This window comes from Grampus griseus (genome assembly GCF_964374135.1).
Source record: "Grampus griseus genome assembly, chromosome: X".
Classification (NCBI taxonomy): Eukaryota; Metazoa; Chordata; class Mammalia; order Artiodactyla; family Delphinidae; genus Grampus; species Grampus griseus.
Window position 1 is genome coordinate 28,077,247 of NC_138999.1, and position 20,766 is coordinate 28,098,012.

At 33.7% G+C, this 20,766-nt stretch overlaps 1 protein-coding gene across 5 annotated transcripts in view; it reads left to right on the plus strand.

Moving 5' to 3' along the window:
* DMD (dystrophin) overlaps positions 1-20,766 on the plus strand; it is a 2,236,200-nt gene that overhangs the window by 825,251 nt on the left and 1,390,183 nt on the right. For all 5 annotated transcript variants that reach the window (XM_082680764.1, XM_082680765.1, XM_082680763.1 and 2 more), the window contains 2 exons: positions 12,122-12,363; positions 17,901-18,081. In XM_082680764.1, the coding sequence (XP_082536890.1) occupies positions 12,122-12,363; positions 17,901-18,081 (423 nt within the window). The remainder of the gene's footprint in view (positions 1-12,121; positions 12,364-17,900; positions 18,082-20,766) is intronic.

The window sequence follows — 20,766 nt, forward strand, 5'->3', positions numbered from 1 at the left end:
GCTTTTATTATTCTTTCTTATGCTAAGCAAATTATTAGAGGAAATTCAACTTTGAGTCCAATGGAAGAAAATGGCTTGTGGTAGAATATTGTATCAATCTGCTGCCGAGAAATCAGTTTTAGTGCAAATACTGCTAGCATTTGTCCAAATGGTTTAAGAAAACAAGATTTGCAGAAATAATTGGAAATGCAAGCAATCATATAATATACATAAAGTGATTATAATCTGATTTAAAATAATTTTGCAGTATATTTTTTCCATACCTGTTTGCTAAGGTATTTATTTTCTATGTTGCTTTTCATTTTTTAACATGTTTAAAAGAAAATGTCTCCTCAGGGGAACTTTTTTTTTTTTTTAACTTCACCTACTTCTGAGTGGTGAAGGTAAAAGTACAAAGCTAGCAAAACATATTTTTAAATAATGAATTAAAATTAATTATTGCTAACACTTGGTACCTCAAAAGCTGTCTGAACAAAATGTTATTGACGTCAATTGTAAACAAACTTTTTAATTGTCATTGTTATACTATTATATTCATTTCTATAAGTATAAGTAGGTGTAAGTAATTTATGAAAATCAGGGGTAATGCTATTTCTAAACAAGGTTTATTTTATTTTTCAAAGGATATGTTTACAAGAATATCATAAGCAAATGTAACAAATGTTTTTGTTATGCATGTCAGCTTTTTCCAGTACCGGCCTGCATTCTGGGGCATAAATTCTGTGTATGAATTATTTTTTGCCTTAATTGCCATGTTGGCATTAAAAAATTCAATGATCTTCCTAGGAAGTCAATTCATTTTCTTCTTCTAATGAGCCCCCTGACTGTATTTGGTTAAAAATAAAAACAAGCAAATATGACAGCTGAGGATTGGGTTAACAAGTTAATGAATATATAGAAGATGAAAAATACAAAAAAGATTGCTTTTTATTTTTTTAAAAAATTTTTAATTTTTTTTTTTTTTTTTTTTTGCGGTACGCGGGCCTCTCACTGTTGTGGCCTCTCCCATTGCGGAGCACAGGCTCCGGATGCGCAGGCTCAGCGGCCATGGCTCACGGGCCCAGCTGCTCCACGGCATGTGGGATCTTCCCGGATCAGGGCACAAACCCGTGTCCCCTGCATCGGCAGGCGGACTCTCAACCACTGTGCCACCAGGGAAGCCCCAAGGTTGTTTTTTAGATGCATGTTTGCTGGATGGTTTAACTGATGAGTTTGACAACGGCATATTCATGTTAAATAAAATTATATGATCTAAAAAATTATCCTTAAACTATTATATAATTTCCCCCTAGGAACTGCATTATCACTTTTTCATTTTTATAAAGTGATGTAAAATCTATACTTTTAAATAATCTCCACTTTTAAATGGTCTCATTTCATAATCAAATATCAAGTATACCTTAACTCAGATTATCTGATAGTAGCATAAACTGAATTATTCAAAAAGAAGTTAAAATTTAGAAATGAAGGTAATGATTTTTTGTGATGAAATTACATACAGGGTTAAAATGATCATATGATTAGTGATAACATAATTTTCTAGATTATTTCCCTTATAGCTTTAAATTTTGGAAGCATGAAGAAAAATCAGGACATATACTAGGTCTGTAATGAATATTAATTGACTGATTAAATTCTGTTTAGCAAAGCAAAATTAAGGCAGTAATTGAGATAATGACATTGGTAATTTTGGTCAGAAGATAATAATACTTCTGAAGGAAAATTATAATTTCTGTAGAAAGCAAAGCACAGTAAGGGGTAGGGGTGCGATGTGAGACATTCCTCATTGGTTGACTGTATTGATCAAATTTTACGCTTCTCATTTGTTATGCTAATAAAGATTTGGTCTAAGTGATATGTGATTAGGTTCAAAATTGGGCTATAACTAGAGCATAGATACTTCTGCTCTGCTCCATTTAATCGAACAATTTACATAATTACTAAAAAGTAGACTCCAAGATTCAAACTTATATTTTGTTCCTTTTTGTTTTGTCTTTCACAGAAGAAATTGCATAGTATTTATTTTATTTGATTGTTTGAGCAAATTGTGAGTTAAGCCAGATGCACAATATGTGCCTGGAGTACCTCTCCAGGTATATTTCAGAGGGCACCCCCCAACCCTATATTACAATTGCTCCACCAACATAGAGCCAAAAAATAGAGTTTACTGATGTGGTTCATGAAGTTGAAAGACAGATTGAGGTTTCTCTAAACCAGATTTCCCAACAGTTATCTCAGTAAAGCTCTTAAATTTACAAGTTTAGAATTTCCTTTCTCAAGTGTGGCTGTGGAGTTGTAATAAAACTCATAACCATATAAAACATACACATTTTTGTTCTTTTGTTTATAGAAAGGAAAATGACAGCTGAATCATGGTACTTCATTTATGACCTCATGTAAATGTCTATTCATTTAACCACATATCTTATCCTTAACAATTAAGATAAAGGCAGATCATTCTTGTACAATGTTATAATGTTATGCAAGTAATACAAATACATATACATTCTATGTATGTTTTCCTATGACAACAACTTTTAACATATATTCATAGTTTAAAAGTATGTATGGAGATAAGCATAAATATAGCTATTATTTATTTATATATATATATATATATATATATAAAATTTATTTTTTTTTTGCGGTACGCGGACCTCTCACTGTTGTGGCCTCTCCCGTTGTGGAGCACAGGCTCCGGACGCGCAGGCTCAGCGGCCATGGCTCACGGGCCCAGCCGCTCCGCGGCATGTGGGATCTTCCCGGACCGGGGCACGAACCCGTGTCCCCTGCATCGGCAGGCGGACTCTCAACCACTGCGCCACCAGGGAAGCCCCTAGCTATTATATTTTAAAGAAAGCATTTCATAAACTATGTTTTATATATGTATATACACACACACACAAACACACAGGAAACTGAATTTTCTACTTAGAATAATTTGCCATAAGATTAGAGCATGTTTTAAAGTATCTAGAATGATTTTGGAACTCTTAATTTTTCCTTCAGAATGAAACTCTAAGACATGCAAAAAAATTCCTCACTGCTTATATTTTACATCAGTTTTGACCACAAATGGTATATCAAACATATTTTCAAATCACTTTTGGCCATTTTTAAATAGCTACTGAAAGCATAAATTTTTAGCACCACTTAAGAAATGCAGAAAACAAAATCTGTTAGTCCTAAAGGCATTTCTTGAATGAATTTAAGAAAGGTGCTGAGAAACAGGGAGTGGAGTAGGGTCTTAAAATGGTTTAAAATGCAGAGGTTACCATGTTGCCAATGTAGAAGAAATGGCTTTCATTCGATGTTGCAAGGTTGTGTTAAAAATCAATTGCATGTCCTGAAAACACTGTTTCTCGTAGCACATTTAGTTTTGCACGGTTACATAGACGTTATGATCAATTAGAAGATAATTTTTGTTTTGGCTGCATTTTATCAAATGCAAAGTGTTATATGAAGAATATTAAAATACAGTTAATATTAAATATACTATAAGTTTTAGTATCAAGTAAATTTGAATTTTGCAGTAGAATGATTTATATTTGAATAATATGCAGGGATATTCAGTAAGAGATTATTATTAATTTGTTTGGATTTAAATCAAAAAAGCGATTGCGTAAATTATTTGCATACATTAAAGCTATACATGAACATTTTTCTTATAGGTGTCCCAGTTCTTTTAGAAGAATGTAAAGGATCTTCATGATCATAATAGACTAAATTTGGAGGCTACAGTGCTACTAACAGAGAGTGTTATCTAAAAAATGTATTTTTGGGACTTTGACATGGAATGTTGGTATAATTTTGACTGATTTATCTCTTTAACTGTTTTTTTTTTTTTTTTTTTTTTGCAGTACACGGGCCTTTAACTGTTTTTTTTTAACTAACATTAATTTGTTGCTCCTATATCAAAATCAATTGATTGGATAAGTATGGGGAATAGTGTGATAAAGTGTTGGATGGTGGAGAGGTCCTCCTCTTACTGGAGAAATTTTTCACAGGTAGAATCTTTATGAAGCTTATTGTCAGTATATAAGATTAGTATCACAGCCTTAGTCTCAACAAATTATTCACATCCTAGAACTTTAATGAGAGTAAATGGGAGACTAGATAGGGTACCTAGTGATGTACCTATGTTTCTGGTAGCTGTGTTATACTGAGAAGGAGAATTTCCAAAATTTTATTTATTTAGATTTAAAAAATATACGATATAACCTTCTTTAAGATTTATTTTTATATTTAAACACAAAATGACATAAAATAAAATTTTAGAGAATTTTAGTAACTAAATACGGTAAAGAATCTTGCTACTGTATCAATAGTATTGATTATTAATTAATCTGGATTCCTAAGATTTTATTTTACTTTTTTAACTGATCTGCATACTTTAGAGCAAAAGATTTTCATCTTTTGAGTGAGATTATGGGACTTCAGGACAATCTAGAACATTTTTATACCTAAAAATGTGCTTACTTGTTTTTATCTATTTACAATTAGACTTCATTTTTAATTCTTTTTGTAAAATAATGTTCTTGATTCAAATATATAGTCTCCTTATCAGTCAGATATTACAAAAAAAAAGCCTGGTTTCAATAAATCGTTTTCCTTTATTAATATTGAAATTACCAAAAATGTTATATCAAAACATTAATTTGATGGGTCCAAGATGGCAGACAAGTCGACTTTTTCCACTACACCTTGAGCCTCAGTATATGCTCACATCAGCAAGCTAAATAACACACTCACAGGTGCTATGACAGTTCCAAAACAATAAGGATTAAAAATTGGGTGGTGGCCCAATTCCTGGAAATCCCTGCCCCTTCCTAAAATAGCTGGAATACTCCTCCCACTCATTAGCCTATGAAATTACCCACTCCTATAAAAACTGACAACCCCATACCCTGGTGCATTTCTCACCATCTGAGATGGCCCACACTCTGTCTGTGGAGTATGTTTCTCCTAAGTCCACTCTCACCTTCTGAGGTGGCCCACACCCTGTCTGTGGAGGGTGTTTCTCTCTAAATAAATCCACTTCTTACCTATCACAGACAAACAAACAAACATTCATTTGAAAACATATAAGCATAGCTCAATTTCCCCTTTCTTAAGCTATAAAATGGTTTCACCACAATTTCCAGAGGAGATACTATAATTATCTAATAGGGTTCGTGATGTTTTCTACATTAAATTGTGCTTCACTTTGAATTTCTAATTGTAGTTTTCTGTGTGTTAATTAAGAGCCTGAAGACAATCACATTAAGGAAATGTTTAAATAATAGTAGTAATTATTAGTATATCAGGCTAAAAGAACGTTTCAAAACCATCATCCGATGAGTGTTATAGTGTTTAAGGTGATACCTAATAGTAAGTCTGCTAAGGATTGTAATTAAATAGCACAGACTGATAACACAGACAAGGGCTCCTTTTATCTATAATATTAAGTATGGAACTGTAACTTAATATTTTGGTTTAAAGTTCATTAAGTACTTTACATGAATGGTGTTATTTGAATTTCGACAGAACTTTGTCAGATGGGTAAGGGCAGGGATTGGGGTCAGTTTGGCTCACCTCAGAGGCAAACCTCCCATTATCTTTTCACATCATTGTGAAGGATTTTCAGTGGCAGTAACTATTCTAATTGTGTATTTTAATGGGAAGAGATTTTGTAGCTGCTCTGTACATCATTGGGGCATGGAAATGGTACTGTGTGTAGCAGTTCATCCTCTCCACCATGAATGAGTAGCTTTCCATGGTTGTACCCATTTCCTCTTCTGTTACTTTTTCCTGAGTTCTGGGCAGTTTGATTTATGTTTCCTGTTTTTCCATGTGACACTTGAGATAATGGTCTACACAGAGTTCACACTCAATAAATGTTGTTAATTGACAGACACATTTTTCTTCGTTTAATCTCCAAAGGAAAAGACTCTGTGCCCGGTGTGTGTGTGAAGGGAGGAAATTTAAGTGATCACTGTTGTTGTGGAAAATTAGTCACAAAAACAAATAGACATTTCTCCAAAGAAGATATACAGATTGCCAACAAACAGATGAAAGAATGCTCAACATCATTAATCATCAGAGAAATGCAAATCAAAACTACAATGAGATATCATTTCACACCGGTCAGAATGTCCATCATCAAAAAATCTACAAACAATAAATTGCTGGAGAGGGTGTAGAGAAAAGGGAATCCTCTTGCACTGTTGGTGGGAATGTAAATTGATACAGCCACTATGGAGAACAGTATGGAGGTTCTTTAAAAAACTAAAAATAGAACTACCATACGATCCAGCCATCCCATTACTGGGCATATACCCTGAGAAAACCATAATTCAAAAAGAGTCATGTACCAAAATGTTCATTGCAGCTCTATTTACAATAGCCAGGACATGGAAGCAACCTAAGTGCCCATCAACAGATGAATGGATAAACAATATGTGGCACATATATACAATGGAATATTACTCAGCCATAAAAAGAAACAAAACTGAGTTATTTGTAGTGAGTTGGATGGACCTAGGGTCTCATACAGAGTGAAGTAAGTCAGAAAGAGAAAAACAAATACTGTATGCTAACAGATATATATGGAATCTAAAAAAAAAAAAAGGTCATGCAGAACCTAGGGGCAAGACGGGAGTAAAGATGCAGACCTACTAGAGAATGGACTTGAGGATACGGGTAGGGGGAAGGGTAAGCTGGGACAAAGTGAGAGAGTGGCATGGACATATATACACTACCAAACGTAAAATAACTAGTGGGAAGCAGCCGCGTAGCACAGGGAGATCAGCTCGGTGCTTTGTGACCACCTAGAGGGGTGGGATAGGGAGAGTGGGAGGGAGGGAGATGCAAGAGGGAAGAGATATGGGGATGTATTTATATGTATAACTGCTTTACTTTGTTATAAAGCAGAAACTAACACACCATTGTAAAGCAGTTATACTCTAGTAAAGATGTTAAAAAAAAATATGAGTAGGAATCTGACTTTTTGCTCTTACAATTCAATACTGTTTAGAAAGAGAAAAAATGAAAAAAGTTATATTCATAAATTTATGTATTCTTATTAGGGATATGAATTTTATGTCAACCTTTTTTTAAAAGCTATTTTTAAAATAAGATGATGTGGCAGTTGTATAAAAGTTAATGTCACCAGAAACACCTCTAGAATTAGCCTATAATACTCAGACCTCATTTTCATGGACTCTAATTAAATTTCTGTCATATTTTAGGCTGTTATATTGAATGTCAAATGTATTTGCAATGACCCTCATTTAATATGCAACAAAAATAGGGACTGTTTATTAGCAACTTTATTTTAAGTTTTCATTCCAAATATTCTTCTAATTCAAGAGCTCTGAAAACACAGGTTTCTGCATTATTCTACCCTGACCTTATGGCTAATGCTGAATATACTCGATGAGGAATACTTCACTTTAAGTGGCAGTTTTGAAGTACTTCCGTGGAAGGTGGTACACAATTAAAATTATTCTAACAGTCTGTTATGCACTGTACACAAGTAATAAAATTAATGGATGCACTTCAAGTAATGATCCATTTCCTCTGGGTGCGATATATTTATTCATAGACTATTTCGGGGGTTGTTTAGAATATGAGATGTGAATGGATAATGATCCATTATCCCTGAGATTCTAATGTGCTGGTACAAAATGGTTTCCATAAGTATTGTTCATAATGCCTGGTGAGTTAGTGTTTGTATTCTTAAGTAGCTAACAAAAACTTAGAAAAACAGATGCTCAAATGATTGATACTTAAAACTTTGCAGATATTTATACTTACCAACTGTCATGAAACTGAAAATTTTCAGTTAAGAAGCATAATTCTATGAAATACACATAAAACAATTATATATAATAATAAAATTATAGTATTTGCTCGGGAAACACTTAGTACCTTTATTCTGCAAAAGTTTTAAGGGACTTTCTCATAATCTCATTAGTACTGGATAATAGATGGCCAGTTAATTGATGAAGTTGAAGTAATGGCATTTCTAATTTTAGTTTGAGAGACACACATTAAGTAATGTGACATTGGGACAGTGCTGTTGATCCCTCCCCCAAGTATTTTAAAGCAAACTTGAAGCAAGAGAGACTGCATGCGTCTTGTGTTTGGCTTTTCGTGTCTGTGGCTATTGCTCCCCTAATGTTTGTATTCGTATGAAGTAAGATATCGATTTGGTGTTGGGTGAGTTCACAAAGTAAAGTGTATTTATTTCATACCTACCCTAAACTGAGAATTCTATCAGATACTGCCAGTGGAGAGATTTTTCTTAGGGGTGTTTATAGTTTAGAAAGACAGGTTATACTCTAGTTGAGCAGGAAGCATATTCATATATAAAATAATACAGTATTTCCATACAAATCGTTAATAAATAAAATGTCTGATTTTCTGCAGTCAAAATCATATCTTCACCAGTGACATCTAGAAATTTCTGTTTTTAACTTTTAGCATGGCTATCCTGTGTAACTTTAATTTCAAATGATTATAGATTTATGACCAGTTATTCCAAGATTCCCTAATAAACTTATGGATTCATCACTGATTGATATAATTTCTCTTAAAAGTGTATAAATATACTTTCTATATCCCATATTAGTGCCATATTATATAAAATTACTATCTTTAAAAAGTATTTATTATTTTTCATAAATGACCCTTTTCAGTAATTAAAAAGACTCCCCCTCTCCCTAATTTACCGTTTGAAAGATCTGGTTTCTTTTCCTTGTTTCCTACATGTTCTTTTTCATTTCTTTATATTAACATTGACTAATATTTATTGGTTGCCTAGTATATGTCATGCTTGGTGTAACAATTCATACATGTTAACTAAGAATCCTGATAGGTGTCCAGTGAGGTCAATTGTATTTTTTTAACTTTTTATTTCATATTGGAGTATAATTGATTAACAATGTTGTGTTAGTTTCAGGTGTACAGCCGAGTGATTCAGTTATACATATACATGTATCTACTCTTTTTCAAATTCTTTTCCCATTTAGGTTATTACAGAATATTGAGCAGAGTTCCCTGTGCTATACAGTAGGTCCTTGTTGGTTATCTATTTTAAATATAGCTATGTGTACATGTCAATTCTCAATCTATGGATAAGAAAAATGAGGCCCAGTGTGATTACCTAACTGAACCCAGTTCACTCATTTAGTAAAGCAGTGATGGGGGCCAGGGACCAAATTTGAACTCAGGTCTGCCTAAATACCGGAGCTTTTGCTGTGAACTTTTATACCCTTTTGCCTGCTTTTACCATTTATCCTAATAAGGAGATCCTTCTTTTACCTATTATTATATTTTAATTCCCTTTATTCGGTTATAAAAATCAATATGCTCTTAAGTGGAGAGTATGTAGATTTCATAGTGGATTTGTACTAAATTCACTTTTCTCATTTATATTAATTCCTTTTGCAGCAGTGTTTAACATCTGGACATTTTTTGGGCACGACATACTGAACTGATAGTTTTGGGTAATGAACAAGGAGTAATTAAATTCTAGCTCTGGATTTTAATAGGTACCATAGAACTTATTGATACTTCATTATAGTTTGATTTGTATTTTGCTGATTAAATTAACATGCATTATTCTTATTAAAATTAATTTATGATTTTATTTTTCCAATTGCTAAGGGGTTTTCATATGGTTGACCTCAGGGACGGTGAGACAATTTTCTCTGTATTCCCTTATCATTTGGACAAATGCTAAATAAATTCAATCCAGCATCGTTCCATCAGTACTTTAAATTTACTTTAGCATCTCTTGTTTGCCTGTCATGGACTTGGACTACCAAGGACTGACTTCCTTCTTGTAAGTGCCTATTCACATTTAATATATGCTGAAAATATTTCTCTTAAACATCTGGTCATTTAGATCCATGGCACATTTTTGAATCATTTTCTAACATAATTTACAGTTTCTACCCTGTGTACTTTTAAATTGTTCCCTTTCATTTTCCAGCAATAATATCAGCATTTTATTGTAGTATTTTTTCTCAAACTGAGTGCCTATATGACCGGAGATTTGGATTCTTCCCTTATACTTTGTGACAAACATGATCATTTTACAACTATAGTTTCTTAGTGGCATCCCTCAGAACATATTTTAGTATAATTCTTGGTCACTGCTCAAAACCAAATTATCCCAAACAGAATATCCCACAACACATCCAGATGTCTCAATAAAACCAGTCACTTCCTTAGCTGTTAGGGAGGGTATTAGAGGAATATTTAGCTCCTGCAAACCATGGGCTGCCTTTTATAGCTGTATATACAGAAATATACATATATTAACTTTTTGCTCTTCAGTTTTTCAATTAATTTTTTTTTTTTCGGTACGCGGGGCCTCTCACTGTTGTGGCCTCTCCCGTTGCGGAGCACAGGCTCCGGACATGCAGGCTCAGCGACCATGGCTCATGGGCCCAGCCGCTCCGCGGCATGTGGGATCCTCCCAGACCGGGGCACGAACCCGTGTCCCCTGCATCGGCAGGCGGACTCTCAACCACTGCGCCACCAGGGAAGCCCTTCAATTAATTTTTTTCAAAAATATATCGGGCAAAGAAGGAGGAAAAAGATTGTTGCCAACGATATTTGTGAAGTTTGTTTTCTCCAATGTCATCCTGGCTAGTGTCAGATTCTGAAATGAGCGAAGTTAGAGTTGTGTTTCACATGGATTGAGAGACGTGGTTTGGCAGCATGACAGAATTACAACAAAATGAAAATTAGGTATCTGAGCAGAGGAAAGTAAAGGAGAATAAAATTGTTGACTTCAAATCCATGTCTTTTTATTCTTTAAAAAGAGTGAAGTGGGAGGCATGTACAAGTTAGCAGAACCACAAGCCTCACATTTGCTAGAGATGGTCTTCACTTTTTAATAGCGTAATAACTTGTCAGTTAACTAAATCACATTACCAGAAAGTTGTGTAAAATGGGCATTCATAAAAGAAGATTCTCCTAGACAACTTGGTCTTCACTAAATCATTTTACCCCTAAAATACTTTAACTTAGAGGAAGAATCTTACAGTGAGCTTATGATCCCTTTTGAGATCTGCGAGTATATGTAGGAATAGGAAACATTTGAATATTCATTGTTTCAGAAATATTAGAAAGTTAGTGCTATCATAGCTACGTTTTAACATGCATATCATATTTAATATATTTATATAGTGTAATTTATTAAAGAATTTACTATGTGAACTGTGTGTGTGTGTAAGAACATTACATATTATGAACTTTAGAGAGTTAATAATGCGATATTGCTGTACTTGCATTGGATTGGCATTAGTCATATATCACATTTTGACAAAATTTAAATAAGATGGTATATGTTAAAAGACATAGCATATTCCCTAAAACATACTAGATTTTCCAGAAGGCTGAAGTTGATAATGATATGCTTATGTTTCCATTTTGCCCTCGATAGACTTTTTCTGCTTTAATATTTCTATCGATGATTTTAAAACTTTCAGATCAACTTCCACATTTGTAAATGACATGTAAATAATTTGAAAACCTTTTTTCTAATTAGAAAGATTATTTTTCCTAATGCTTGTTTCCTTTCTTTGGACTCATGGGCAGTCCGCTTATTTCTGGCTTTCTGTAGCATAAACAGAGAATTATTGATTTTTTATACATACTCACTTTTTTCCTTTTTTTAAAAATCCAAATAATAACATTTCAACTAATTCAAAGGCGTTTTAAAAAATAAAAATGTATGTTACTTTTTAGAAGTATAATTTAATAATATACATGATACTTAACATTTATTTGGAAGTATCCAAAAAGTTATTTGTCTGTAATCTTCCATCCCCACCATCAGAGCTTTGACCATTTTTTTAAATTTAAATGTTTTCTACTCTTCTACATCTTATGTATCCTTATTTAGTACTTTGCTATATTCATATTCTTTGATAAGATGCAATTCTAGTAATTTACAGTCAATAATCAGAAATCATGGTATTTTAACTTCTTTATCAGTAAATAAATGATTTGTTTGAAATTATTCAGATGATGATAGTTTGGAACTTGAGTCAATGTTGGTTTTCAGATAATGTCTTTCAGTCTGTGGCTTCAGTGGATATATTTATAAAATATGTCTTTCTAGAGGGTGTTAATGCTGACAGTATCAAACAAGCCTCAGAACAACTGAACAGCCGGTGGATCGAGTTCTGCCAGTTGCTAAATGAGAGACTTAACTGGCTGGAGTATCAGAACAACATCATCACTTTCTATAATCAGCTACAACAATTGGAGCAGATGACAACTACTGCAGAAAACTGGTTGAAAACCCAACCCACTACCACATCAGAGGCAACAGCAATTAAAAGCCAGTTGAAAAATTGTAAGGTAAGACTGTTTCCTCCTATTTGGAGCATGATCAATAGAAATTTCTTGGAAATTTCCAGAAGAATAGCAAATTATTTAATGATGAAATTTCCCTCTTAAGGGTTTAATTAAACACAGTAAAGATCAAAATATAAGCGAAGAAAATGGGTTTAAATAGGTAACATATGGATGCCCGAATCCCCAAAAACTTAGTTACACATAGTTAATTGATTTTGTCAGTTTTCAAAATGGTGAGGCAGTGTTGGAGTATAGGAAGCACACGTATCCTATGGAAAATGGACAGTAATTTGGCACTGTCCAATTCTTATGGCAGCTCAGGTGAATTTCAGAGCAAAACACAGTCATATGTTCAAAATGTGGAATCCACACAAACAGAAGCAGCTGATGTACAGTATAATTGGATATATGAGGAAAATCTTTAAAACTGACAGTCCATTAAATTAGGATACTTCAAGGAAGGTTCCTTTACAAAAATATTTTTTATATGTACTTGGAGTATAGAGGAACCTCAAGGGATAGTACAGTAACCCAGCATCAGTGCTGTTACTATACTTAAGAAGGATCAGGGAGCGAGAAGTTACAGAAACCCAGAAGGAGAGTCAGATGCTCATTGTAAAGGCAGCTTTAAGAGCCAGTCCAAGTACCAACACAGGAGTGGGGCCAGAAAAATAAACACCCTACTTTGCTCTCCTCCCTGCCTCCAGAATCTGAACAGGGGCCCGCATCAACTAAACTTAATCAGAAGGCAGACGACAAGGAGCTTTAATCTATAAATGTCATTCTCCTGGGTCACAGGAGAAGGGTGGGCAGTATATCTGGAGGGGCAAACAAGACACAGCAAACACAAAAGGGCCTGAGAAAGACACTAAATGAGTATTCTGCACATGTAAATAAACAAGATATATCAATATAAACAGCTTGAACTTTTTGCATAGTTACTACAAACTGTTACTACGCATAGTTACACTTTTCATGGGAAGTGGGAAATTGATTAGAGGATAGATGAAAAGGTTTCCAGGATGAACCTTAATGGTAAACTGAGATGACTGGGCTTAATTTTAAAAGCAATGAATGGGGGTTAATCTGCATACTTTGAAAACAGTGGTTTAAATAATGGAAGACTGGAGATGGAGAGGCAACAGGGTTGGTTTGGAGGTGGTATTGAATCCAGAAAGTGAGGGGAAATTCAAAGCTATTTTGAAGGGAAAATCAGTTGAAGGATTTGATGATTCTTCTTCAAATATTGGACCTACAGCTTTACTAGGAAGTAAATAAACTCAGGAAATATATTTTTGGATAAAGAATATCGTACAGCAAGGCATTTAGTTTATTAGGCAAATATGCAAGTATAGGTAATTTCTGTTCCCTGTAATTCTAGATACATTTTGCTATTAAAGAATAGAATCCATGACTTTTTTTCCCTGTGAATTAGAGGAATACTCCATCTGTATTATTTCTTGTGATAAAAAATCTGTTGACAGTACCTTAACTTGTTTCTTGAGATTCAGATATAGATATAAATAACATCTACAAAATGCATTCATCCATAAAATACATATTCAGTGTCTCTAATGTGGCCGAGAATGATACTAAGTGTATTAGCTGGTTTGGGCTGCCATAACAAATACCATAGACTGGGTGGCTTAAACAAAAGAAATTTATTTTCTCACAGTTCTGGAGGCTGAAAGTCCAAGATGAAGGTCTGGCAGGTTTCAGCTTCTGGTGAGAACTCTCTTTCTGTCTTGCAGACAGCTGCCTTCTCACCACGTCCTCACCTGGCCTTTCCTTGGCACATGTGCATGGAGGGGAAAAAAAAATCTTTCTCTTTTTCTTGCAAGGCCACCAGTCCTATCAGATAAAGACCCTGCACTTAAGAACTGATTTAACCTTAATTACTGTCTAAAAGCCCTATCACCAAATATAGTCACATTGTGGGTTAGAGCTCCAACACATAAATTTTGGGGGACATGATTTGGTACACAGATTCTCACCCTGCCCCCCATTTATGTCCTTGTTACATGCCACGAGCCCCCAAAGTCCAAAAGTCATAACTCATTCTAGCATCAACCCTAAAGCCTAAAGTCCAAAGTCTCTTCATAATTTAAATCAGATAGGGATGAGACTCAAGATATCATTCATTCTGAAATAGAACTTCTTTCCTGCTATAAACCAGTGGAACCAGATCACTTATGTGCTTCCAATATATGATGGTGGGACAGGCATAGGATAGGCATTCACATTCCAAAATGAGAAAAAATAGGGAAGAAAGAAGGGATCCTAATCAAGTCCAAAATTTAACAAGGCAAATTCCACTGGATTTAAGGTTTGAGAATAATCTTCTTTGGCTTGATGCCCTGCCTTCCAGTCCTGCTAGGGTGATGCTTCTACCTTTAGGACCCACTGGGGTGGCAGACACTTAAGTTTAGGGAATATTAGAGTGAGCATTCATTGACCCTGCCCTCATAGCATTTACCTAGAGTAGGTGAGAGAGAGAGATTAAGTAAATGATTAAATAAACAGATGTTAAATTACCACCGGGACAAATGCTTTAAACAGAGGTACAGAGTTCTGGGAGAGTGTCTAACAGGGAAAACCTGACCTTGACAGAGCCACCAAGGGCAACTTCCTTGAGGCAGGTACATTTGAGTTGAAAGTAAGAGAACAGCAGGGAAGGAGGCTTCAGGCAGAAGGAACATGGTGGGAGAGAGCAATAATGACCAAATAACTGAAATAAGGCCAATGTGAATGCTGGGCATAGAAGGGTGGGGGCGTAAGATGAAAGATGGAGGCAAAAAGACAAGCATATAGGAGACAAAGCAAGGACTCTGAGGGCATGCTAGGCCCTTGGTCTTCATCTGAGGAGCGAATGGAGATCACTGAGGTTACATATCTTAAATATTCTCTCAAGGTTAGAGAAGTCATCCTAAGTGAAATCATTTCTTTTTTCTGCATTCAGCCACAAAGTTCCAAATTCTGATGATGTAAGTCTATGCCTCTTCATCACTCCTTACTGTTTCTTTCTGCCCCATTGGTTTCTGTTACTTTGATGAATCACCTTAGGCAAAATACTTAGCAGGATAAGCCCCATGTCATTCACACAACAGTTGAAATTGTGATTACTTGGTTGTGATTAGTAATAGGTAGATAAATTACTCCATCCTGTTTGTCAGCGCATTCTGTTATTTGGAGATGTTTCTAAAATTAGGGTGCAGATTTAGCTCAAAATCTAATGTTTGCCAGAACTGGTTCTTAATATGTTGAGGATTAGGGAGCCCTTTAAGAATTGGAAGAAATCCATGGACCCTTTCCTGAGGAAAAAAATACAAGTTTTTCTAGTAGATAAACATACAATTTTGAAGGATAAACAGACTGAGAGAACATGCCTTACTCTAGAGGACCATCCACACTAAGGCCCTTTTATGGAAATAACGAGTAATTGTTAACATCTTTTAAATGTTAAATATTTGAGGTCAAAATGATATTTCCTATGATTTACTCTTAGAACTTTAAGATCCCTGCTGAACATTTGCCCAAATGTTTTATTAGTTTCAAAGTCCCCTTTGTTTTGCAGAACATACTTTACTATACTGTAGACTCATTATATAGCCCCCTAAGAAGGAAGAATGATGGCCCTACATCTGGCCAGATGTAAATCGGGTTCTTAAATGTTTCATGGCAGATGTCATTGGTACCATTTGCAAGTCTAGTGTGCAAAGTGCATGTCTGTAATTCTATAATCCAAACCACAGAGTGTTACCCTTTATCTCTTGTCTTACTCTTCTTCTATGAATATGCTTCTACCTTCTAGCACTTGATAGAGAGGCTTTATGTTTGAATGGGAGAGATGGGGGTCACTTCCTTATTTATCTAAATGTCTTTAATTTTCACCTACCAAAATAATTTGATTGTTAGAGGTTAACCTACCTGAATCAACTCATACTGTTATAATCACATACCAAAATTCCTCTGAAAGTTATCTTTATATCTTCTAAAAATAGATTGTCCGTTAGGTAGTATTGCTACTATGAAAGGATCCATGTGATAAATTTATCTCATTCAGTCCCAAGACAAAAATTACTCTCTCTAAAAGAGTATGCATGGATCCAAAAATAACAGTTTTTTTTTTTTTTTTTACTTTTTACATTAATTTCCAGGAAGCTCAAATTTTTATTTAGTTCATAATTATTATAATTCTATCAATTTTCCTTTCCTTCTAATTGTCTTGTGATCCAATTTTTACATTTTAATTCTCCTGCTTTTTACATTTTGAACAATAAATGATCCTGAAGTACTTTTTTCTAGAGGTAGCATAGTTATGACTTTTAAGTGAACAACCATGGTAATAATACTTTAAAAAAGAGCATTTTGAAATTTCTGTTTGAGTTCAAATTATGTATTTATTAGAAACATATGAATTGCAACTTCACTGGAAACAAAAAGAGTATGAAAACATTTACACCAAGAACAGCACCGTTCCAAAGAAATTGAATGCAGGGCACAAATTCAAGTCATGTGTAATTTTAAATGTTCTAGAAATGACATTTAAATAGGAAAAAGAGGTAAATAAATGAATTTCAATAATGCATTTTATTTAACCTGATATATCAAAAATATCATTTCAAGATTTAATCATTATTTTAAACTATGAGTTTGTATTTTCATACTAAGTCTTCAAAATTCAGTGTATGTTTTCCAATGACAGCACATCTAAATTTGGACTAAGCACTTTTTAGGTGCTCAGTAGCTACATGTGATGAGAGACTACTACATTGGACAGCACGGCAGAGTGTCCTTGTGATTTTTATCAACTAAATCAGAGTAGTCTTGAGAGTGAAAGGGGGTGCTGTTAACAATTATGCCAGGACAACAAGAGTAAAGCAGAGCAAACAGTCTCCCTAATTAAAATGATGGTAATTGCCTATTCAGTCAGGAGAAGTGATAAGACTGTACAAAACTTAGATAATTATAGACACAAATATGTGAGTGTATATACATAAATATTACATAGATTACATATATATGTAATCTATATAAAATTAATATATAAACATTTATAATTTAATGTAGTATGTATATATGCAGACATATGTAGCTATATATACAATTTATATTCTACACAAGTGAATTTAAAGAAAATTGTTCATTGAATGAGCTTAGAATTTGAAGTAAAGGTGCACAATTTTGACATGAGCGGGGTAGAGAAACATCCATGTTTGATTTATGAAGAAGATATAAGGTCATTCATAGTACTTTTCAGCTGTATATATTTATGCCCATTAATGTTCTAAATGATGTCATTTTGAAATTTAAAAATCATTGTATATGATGATATCTATTGAATGAAGAGTCAAGGTATTCTTAAATTGATCACCTGTGCTGGAGGCTTGCTTCAACCATTATGGATGTTTCTTACCAATATTTTGATAAGGGCGTTAAGCTAAGTTTGCATCACTGCCTTTTAATACTTTTCTTTGCAAAAATGTAATGTATGCAAAGTAAAAACGTTATTTATTTTAATACTCTAAATTATGGTACAGGATGAAGTCAACCGGCTGTCAGTTCTTCAGCCTCAAATTGAGCGATTAAAAATTCAAAGCATAGCCCTGAAAGAGAAAGGACAAGGGCCAATGTTCCTGGATGCAGACTTTGTGGCCTTTACAAATCATTTTAACCAAGTCTTTGCTGATATGCAGGCCAGAGAGAAAGAGCTACAGACAAGTAAGTAAAAATACTTAAAATGACTAACTTGATGTTTTCCAAATTAGTTATTTATCGTGAAAAGAGAAAGTACTAACATGAAAGAATGATTTCCATCAAAGAAACCATACTCTCTACAACCTGTAGTAACAACTAATGGAATGTTGTTTTCGGAAAACAAATCTGTTAGATTTCCATTTCTTGCTCCCTCCATAATAATGTCATGACTATGAAGAACAAATAAAGTATATGTTGTGTATAGGCGTAACTTCTCCTTGGCAGGTTGAAAATTTTACAGTCAAATGTTTGGAACATTGAAGGAAATAAAAGAGCAGTGGAAGCCCTGTTAGTAGGTTTTCATCAAATCCAGTTTGCTTCATGTGCAAGGATATCTAGCTAGGCATCTTGCTAATACTTCTATCAATTTATATGAAGATTATTATAGCTGTAGCATACATGTGGCAACTGAAACTCAGCCAAGGACAAATTATTCTTTGGGCTGCATTTTACTCTTGGATCACTATAAATATACAATATCTTCTTTTTCTCATTTACTGGTAAAATACAACATATGAGTGGAGCAATTATGCAAATGCCTACCATATGACGAGCAAATTTTTCAGGATGTCAATTTTGTCTCTCACCAGTTTGCTCTTATGATATTAATACACAGTCCAAATATCCCTACTCATCAGACAAAAATTCCTTTGACAAGCAGGTTTATGAACATTTTTAAGCATTAGCGAATGGGTCTTTGGTTCACCATACACATATATACATATGTATATATATGTACACACAAAGGATTATAGAGTAAAACTAGATTTTTAAGGCATTAAGATAAAAATATTTTTTTTAAAAAAGTCATCCTCAAAGTTGTCATGAGAATCACAAGAACATATATTTGTTTTCTACTGAAACTTTAATTTGTTGGAACACACATTTTTAACTGCTTTCCTTTGCAAATGTGTAAAAAATTTACCACATAGTAACAATGCTAGAATCAGCCTAGGGTAATACACGGGCTTTCCTCACTTTCCTATTTTTTTTCCTTTTTATTTCCTGGTGAGGTCATGTAATGAAAGATAAATGCATTTTTTTCCCTTTCTTTTACTTCAAAGTCATTTTTGCTGAGGGGTTTATTTTCCTGATAGGGAATCAGGTAATACAACTTTACAGTAACGTCAGCTCCCTCTTGTGGATTTCAGTGTACTTGTTGCTGGGCCTCTGTAAAATCAATTGGGGAGAAGATTGTAAATGTCCTAAATTTTCAAACGTTGACCTATTTAAGAATAATGCATTTTTCTTATCATAAAATCCATAAACCTCCCTTAAAGTCAAGTACATGTTAATGGTTATACTGTAACTGGTTGTCAGAGGAGCTTATTCACTGAAATTTTTTTAATTTACATAGACTTATTCATTATATTAAGGTTTAACATTTTTTTCTGTTTCTTTTAAAGGTGTTCAGAATGTTGATGTGTGATGATAACAGATTTGATTATGACACCATAATATAAATATATATTAATATATAACCTCTGTTCATATAGCTATCAGTATACCCATCTATATTAGCATGTCTTCTCTTTATCTTGCATATATATGATGATTGTTTATAAAAGTGCCAAATATTTTCATTTCATTTATGTCTAAATAAATGTGCTCCTTTCCACTATATTAACCAAATATCTCTAACGCTTTGATTCACTCTTTTGGAAAACTTATTTTGATTCATTAATAATCATTAATTAAATATGAATTATATATATGAATTATAAATTATTCAATTTATATTTGTATATATAATTTATATGCATTATGTGTATTAAATATTATATATAAATTGTGTATATATAATTTATACATTGCATATATTGTGTATTATATGTATAAATTATATATAATTTTATGTAATATATATTTATATATAATATATGTATTATGTACATATATAAAAATGGTGAATAAAAGTTCACCACATCAAGTCATATTGCAGTTCAGTTTGTTAATTAATAATTATTTTCAAGGAATTTTCCATATGTATGTTTTCCCCCAAACTTACACCGGGGAGTAAATCTCATTTCTTGTATTACTACATGGTGCTTTGAACATATTAAGTATTCAGCAAGTAAGAGCTACCATCTTGGGAATCCATCTTGACTTTCATTCCCTCTTTCCTTTTCTTCTTTACTAGTGTTCTCACAATGAAACAAAATCTTGACATCTTAAGTGTACTTTAAATGGTGAAAACTGGTGTGAGGAATTGGTGGTTGGTATTTGGCAAAGATGATATGAGAAAATAATATTAGAAGTTAAATGTATTCTATATTCATAGTAATTTTTAGTCTACAAACAACAGTCTTATAAATTATCTTTCTTAGTCCTCAGAGAGGACACAGAAGCTGAAAGATGAACAGGAATTAGTGAGATTAAGGGTAGTAGGTGCTGGCTAGCTAAGAATCTGAGAAGTCCTGTGTCCCTGGAGCACAGAGAGGAGAGAGTGATGCAAGGTGAGCCTAGAGAGGCAAACAGTCTAGAAGGGCCTTTTATGAGCCACGGTGAGGGTTCTAGACACTAACATGAGAAAAATGAAACAATACTGATGGGTTTTATGCTGTGATATAACATCATAAATCAGTTTTGCATTTTCAGAAACTGAGCAGTGAGGATAGATTGAAAGGAAGCAAAAGTACACGTGGAGAG